The following is a 7190-nucleotide window of genomic DNA, read 5'->3' as shown; positions in this document are numbered from 1 at the left end:
AGGAAAGCCCTACAGGGCAGTTCTACTCTAGCACATGGGGTCAGTAGGAGTCAGAATAGATTCCATGGCACCCAGCAATAACAACAAGAAAGAGAAGTAGAATTGCTAGGTGTCAGGAAGAAAGCATATTCTTAAAGGACAAAAGACCATTCCAAAGCCAAACTTAAATGATTTTTGTATTAGAATAGATAAATAATCATATTTAAAATAACTATAAAACTGAATATAGTATAACCCCCATTTTGACCATTATCATAAGAAAAAAAATGGAAAGAAATGCTTCAGATATATAATAGTGATTATCTCTGAGTTGTTGGATTACGGGTGATTTTTTTTTTTTAATCTTACTTATACATTTCTCTGCTTTCAAGGTTTCTCCAAGAAACACATGCTACTTTGTACTGGAAAAATATTTAGCCACCTAAAAATAAGAAATCATGTAGGCTAAATGTCCTCACTTTACAGGCGAGAAAACCAAGGTTCATCCTCGATGTGGAAACTGGTTTACATCTGTTACAAGCCACGCCAGTACTAGAACCCAGGTTGCCTGACTCAAAGCCAGTGCCATCTGCACGTCCACCTTCGTGATTAGTCATTAGGGGAAGGTCGAAAATTCTTACCTCCCAGTAACTGTTTCCAGAGATGATGACGGAAAAAGCTAAACGTGAGGTGGGTGGTGAAACTATATTAGAAGAAATGGAGGAGGAAACTGAGGTACGTGAACTAGAGGCAGGATGTTATGACGGGACAGGCACTGAGTAGGAAGGGAGTGATCTCGTTTATAGAGCCGTTATTCTAATGGCTGCCGCTCATTAGCTATCTGACTATGGGCGACTTGCTTCATTTCTCTTCTCAGTTTCTTTTTCAAAAACAAGAAGACTGCCAGGTGATCTTTAGGCTACAACAGTTGATTAATTTCAAGCCACAACATCTGATTTAAAATGCAGGGCGTTTACCTTAACCATACACACAGAAAATCCATGCTAAATAAATGCTTTTCAAAAACAAGCATATTTTCATAGATATAACACAAAGCAAAATCAGCTTTTGCAAAAAAACAAAAATATAAACACAACTCAAAACCAGTATTTAAAATGCAAACTACGAGTAGAAAGCAAACGCAAAATCAGTTAGGATTACAAAATCCTCTTGCCAAGCAGTTTTAGTGGCAAAATGGGTGTAAATCAGGAAAACTGAAAAAGAAACACATTGTGATAACAAGAAAGTAGCGAGCCACAAAATTCTTGGCAGAGGCAAGCCTGATGGAAGAACGGAGACGATGGTGCCCAACTTCCCATTCTTTGTTTGCACTCCATCTCCAGCCCTGTTACCTAGCTCTGGGGAAAGCATCTGCCGAGAGCAACCCGTCCTGCACCAAGGACTCCCCTCTGGCTCTTGTGATGCACTAGAGGAGGTGGTGGTGGTCAGGGGCAGATTAACCAGTAAGCGAAGTTCATAAGGGCTGAATTATGTTTACTTACTCATCTGTGGAGAACTATTTTCGATGTGAAAAACAAGTGAAATTGTTCACTACAGACTAGTAAATACACACTACTAAGGCCAAGCTTTCTGCCCCTGGGGTGGTGATGGTGGTGGTTGAGTGGGTATTACCCACCAGTGGTAATGGTTGCAATGGGGTTTTTTCCTGTGTATCTCCTAGTCGTGGGCAACTCTCACTTTTCTCCAGTATCAAAGATTGGAATTTTCCCTTTTCTAGCCAGATGCTCTAAATGTTTAAGTGAGGCCAAGAGAAGCTGCCTCAGGTGTTCATAAGAGTTCTGGTTCAGCCCACTCAAAACCTCTCATTGGTAAATTGCTTTGTGGAGGGCATGGGCTTGGGGAGGCTGGGGAGAGAAAAAAATAATATATGGGGAAAATAATATGAGTCAGTCATGCTATATAACAAAAATAACCCATATTTTCTCTCCTTAATCCTCCACACTCTAATTCTACCACGTAATTATTTTACCAGACTTTCATTCCAAAATTAAAAATAGTGCCTAAAGAAACCCTCAAGGATGTGATCTTTCCAACAGAAGTCTCAAAATTTTACTTAGTTGTAACCAGACATTTCCGAGGGAAGGTTTTTTAGAGGATTTGGGTAGGGGTAAGAGCACTAGGACAACTGCCAATGACATTGGGTATTGAGTGGGTGGTAAGGGTTCAGGTCGGAAGGGATGGATAAGGTTTTGGTAGGTGCTGGAAGGTAATTTTCTTGTAGCAAGATGTTCTGTGATGTTCCCAGTCTCTGCTTCCTGAGATGTTTCTTGTTCCTATGCAGACATTGTGTGGGTGTACCTTCAGAGTGAGGGTTCATGATTTTATCCAACTTTGCAACTTCCTATATTGATGAGCCCAAATAAACCTGCTGAGTTAGCAGAAACATAATCATGTGTATCTGTATGAAAAGTACCCAATATATTTTTCCTACAAGTACTGTAGTTATAATCTATTTTTCCTCTGTAGAGAAAAAGAAATGCTACGTTTATAAGGGCAAGTATGGTTATGTTGAGGCTGAGGATAAAGGGAGTGGAGATAATGGGTGTATGTCAAAATAGTTGTTGAAACTACAGATAAAAAGGTAAAGGGATCTTCATTTTCTGATGTGGCATGACTCAAAATGAGAAGAAACATCTGCAAGCATCCATTAATAATTGGGACCTGGAGTGTATGAAGTACAAACCTAGGAAAACTGGAAGTCATCAAAAATGAAATGGAACGCATAAACATTAATATCCTAGGCATTGCTGAGCTGAAACAGACTGGTATTTGTCATTTTGAATCAGACTATCATATGATTGGAAACCCTGGTGGTGTAATGAGTGCTACGGCTGCTAACCAAAGGGTTGGCAATTTGAATCTGCCAGGTGCTCCTTGGAAACTCTATGGGGCAGATCTACTCTGTCCTATAGGGTCGCTATGAGTCAGAATCGACTTGACAGCACTGGGGTTGGGGATGGTATGGTCTACTATGCTGGGAATGACAACATGAAGAGGAATGGCATTGCATTCATTGTCAAAAAGAACATTTCAAGATCTATCCTGAAGTACAACACTGTGAGTGATAGGATAATACTGGTATTGGACTGGTATTGGCCATTTTAAATCACACAATCGTATGGTCTGCTTCACTGGGAATGGCAAATTGAAGAAGAATGTCATCATATTCACTGTCAAAAAGAACATTTCAAGATCAATTCTGAAGCACAATGCTGTCAATAATAGGATAATATCCTTAAGCCTACAAAGAAGACCAGTTAATAGGAAGATTATTCAAATTTATAAACCGACCACTAAGGCCAAATATGAAGAATTTTACCAACTTCTGCAGTCTGAAATTGATTGAACATGCTATTAGGATGCATTGCTAATTACTGGTGATTAGTATGTGGAAGTTGGAAACAAGAGGAAGGATCAGTAATTGGAAAATATGGCCTTGGTGATAGAAACGATGCTGGAAATTTCATGTTAGAACTTTGCAGTATAGAATTTTTTCAGACCAATGACTTCTTCATTGCAAATACCTTTTTTCACCAACATAAATGGCAACTGTACACGTGGACCTTGCAGATGGAGTACACAGGAATCAAATGCGACTACATCCGTGGAAACAAATGATGGAAAAACTCAATATCATCAGTCAGAGCAAGGCCAGGGACTGACTGTGGAACAGACCATCAATTGCTCATATGCAAGTTCAAGCTGAAACTGAAGAAAATTAGAACAAGTCAACAAGAGCCAAAGCACAACTTTGAGTATATCCCACATGAATTTAGAGGCCATCTCAAGAATAGATTTGATGCATTGAACACTAATGACCGAGACCGGACGAGTTACGGAATGGCATCAAGAACATCATACATGAACGAAGCAAGAGGTCGTTAGAAATACAGGAAAGAAAGAAAAGACCAAAATGGATGTCAGAAGTGACTCTGAAATTTGCTCTTGAAGCTCGAGTAGCTAAAGTGAAAGGAAGTAATTGTGAAGTAAAAGAGTTGAACAGAAGATTTCAAAGGGTGGCTTGAGAAGACAAAGTATAGTATTACAACGACATGTGCAAAGACCTGGAGGTGGAAAACTATAAGGGAAGAATATGCTCAACATTTCTCCAGCTGAAGGAACTGAAGAAAAAATTCAGGCCTTGAGTTGCAATATTGAAGGATCCTATGGAGAAAAGGAAACCCTGGTGGTGCAGTGATTAAGAGCTATGGCTGCTAACCAAAAGGTCGGCAGTTCGAATCCACCAGGTGCTCTTTGGAAACCCTATGGGTAAGTTCTACTCTGTTCTATAGGATTCCTATGAGTCAGAATCAACTTGCCGGCAGTGGGTTTTTGGTATGGCAAAAATATTACATGATGCAGGAAGCAGCCAAAGAAGAGGGAAGGAATACACAGAGTCACTATACCAAAAAGAGTTGGTCTACATTCAACCATTTCAGGAGGTAGCATATGATCAGGAACCGATGGTACCAAATGAAGAAGTCCAAGCTGCACTGAAAGCATTGGTGAAAAACAAGACTCCAGGAATTGATGGAGTACCGACTGAGATGTTTCAACAAATCTCCTTCCAATTGGATGCAATTCTGGAAGTGCTCACTCATGTATGCCAAGAAATTTGGAAGACAGCTACCTGGCCAACCGACTGGAACCAAACCCGCTGCCGTTGAGTCGATTGTGACGGATAGCGGACCTATAGGACAGAGTATAATTGCACCATAGAGTTTCCAAGGAGAAAGGTGATCCCAATGAAAGCATAAATTATCAAACAATATCATTAATATAACACGTAAGTAAAATTTTGCTGAAGACCATTCAAAAGCGGCTGCGGCACTGTATCGACAGGAAACTGCCAGAAATTCAAGCCAGATTCAGCAAAGGACGTGGAACTAGGGATATCATTGCTGATGTCAGATGAACCCTGACTGAAAGCAGAGAATACCAAAGCTGTTTACCTGTGTTTTATTGACTATGCAAAGGCATTCAATTGTGTGGATCATAACAAATTATGGATAACATTGTGAAGAATGGGAATTCCAGAACACTTAATTTTGCTCAGTAGGAACCTGCACATAGACCAAAAGGCAGTCATTTAAACAGAACAAGGGGTTACTGTGTGGTTTAAAGTCAGGAAAGATGTGCATTAGGGTTGTATCCTTTCACCATATCTATTCGATCTGTATGATGAGCAAATAATCTGAGAAGCTGGTCTATATAAATGAGAACTCTCATCAGGAATGGAGGAAGACTCATTAACAACCTGTGATATGCAGATGACACAATCTTGCTTGCTGAAAGTGAAGAGGACTTGAAGCACTTACTGGTGAAGATCAAAGACCACAGCCTTCAGTATGGATTACACCTCGACATAAAGAAAACAAAAATCCCTACAACTGGACCAATAAGCAACTTTTTGATAAACAGGGAAGAGCTTGAAGTTGCCAAGGATTTCATTTTACTTCAATCCACAATCAACACCCATGGAAGCGGCAGTGAAGAAATCAAAAGACGCATTGCATTGGGCAAATCTGCTGCAAAAGACCTCCGTAAAATGCTGTAAAACAAAGATGCCACCTTGAAGACTAAGGTGTGCCTGACCCAAGTCATGGTGTTCTCAATCATCTCATATGCACATGAAAGCTGGACTATGAACAAGGAGTGCTGAAGAAGAATTGATGTCTTCGAATTGTGATATTGGGGAAGAATATTGAGTATACCATGGACTGCCAAAAGAAGGAACAAATCTGTCTTGGAAGAAGCACAGCCAAAGTGCTCCTTAGAAACAAGGGTGACGAGACTGCATCTTACATACTTTGGACATTTTGTCAGGAGGGATCAGTCCCTGGAAAAGGACATCATGCTTGGTAAAGGAGAGGGTCAATGAAAGAGAGGAAGACCCACAATGAGATGGATTGACACAGTAGCTGCAACAATGGCCTCAAGCATAACAAGAATTGTGAGAGTGGCATGGGACCGACAGTGTTTGGCTCTGTTTCAGCTTTCCAGTTTCCTTCCAATTCAGTAAAAAACCACATCCTACAACAAATGGGTATAGTCATTATCAGCAAAGTTTGTCTTCTTCACATCCTTATCTTTGTTTTTATACAATTTATGACCTAAAGCATTTGAGTTGTAAAATTCTGGTAACCGCAAATTCTCACTTAAAATGCCTTAGTATGCCTTTTTGATAGTATTTGCCTAAAAAAGAAATCCTAAATTAGGTATGTTTTATATAACTAACATAATGGTTAAAAAACAAAGACAATAAATAAATGAAACAGTTGCCATGGAGTTAATTCTGACTCATGGAGAGTAGAACTGCACTCCATAGGATTTTCAAGGCTGTGACCTTTTGGAAACAGATCACCAGGGCTTTCTCCAAAGGCATTTCTGGGTGAGTTAGAACCACCAACCTTTCAGTTAGTAGTCTAGCACTTTATCATTTGCACCACCCGGGGATTCCTACATAAATGGGTAAAAAATAAATGGGTAGGCAAGCGAAAATTCAGAATGTTCTAAATTAGTAATTTAATGGCAACATAGGGACTCAATTAGGGCCATTGAACCTTGATTAATAATCTTTTGCTAGAAAAGAGCAAGCAGATTTCAATGTCTCTTTTCCATCATTATTCATGCCAACTTTTTTTAAACAACATTATTTAGATATAATTTATGAACCATATAGTTCACCTCTTTAAAGTGCATAGTTAAATGGTTTTTAATGTTTTTACAGAGTTGTGCAATGATCACCATAATCTAATTTTAGGACATTTTCGTACCTTTCCCTTTCACTTCTCCTCTACCAGCTATAGGCAACTACTAATCTACTTTCTGTCTGTGTAATTTGCCTAGAGCCTAATTTTCCCGAGCCATTTCATATACATGAGGTTTTCCATGTCTTGCTTCTTTCATTTTGCGCAGTGTTTTTGAGGTTCATTCGTATCGTAGTATGTACAAGTACTTCGTTCTTTTTTATGGTCAAATAATATTATGGTCAAATAATATTCCATTGTATGGATAGACCACATTTGTTTATACATTCATCAGTTGATGGACATATGAGTTGTTTCTACTTTTTGGCAGCTATGAATAATGATACTATGAATATTTGTGTACAGGTTCTGTATGAATGTATGTTTTCATTTCTCTTGGATACATATCTAGGAGTAGAATTGCTGGGTCATATAGTAGCT

General features: G+C 39.2%; 1 protein-coding gene across 1 annotated transcript in view; it reads left to right on the top strand.

The window, feature by feature from the left end:
* The first annotated feature begins 1586 nt into the window (after positions 1–1586).
* Positions 1587–7190, top strand: part of MYH15 (myosin heavy chain 15) — a 208390-nt gene continuing 202786 nt past the window's right edge. Inside the window, 2 exon segments of the mRNA XM_049857882.1 lie at positions 1587–1620; positions 2467–2542. Of these exon segments, the coding sequence (XP_049713839.1) occupies positions 1587–1620; positions 2467–2542 (110 nt within the window).

Source organism: Elephas maximus, chromosome 18 (assembly GCF_024166365.1).
Source record: "Elephas maximus indicus isolate mEleMax1 chromosome 18, mEleMax1 primary haplotype, whole genome shotgun sequence".
Taxonomy (NCBI): domain Eukaryota; kingdom Metazoa; phylum Chordata; class Mammalia; order Proboscidea; family Elephantidae; genus Elephas; species Elephas maximus.
This window is presented reverse-complemented; position numbering and strand designations above follow the sequence as displayed.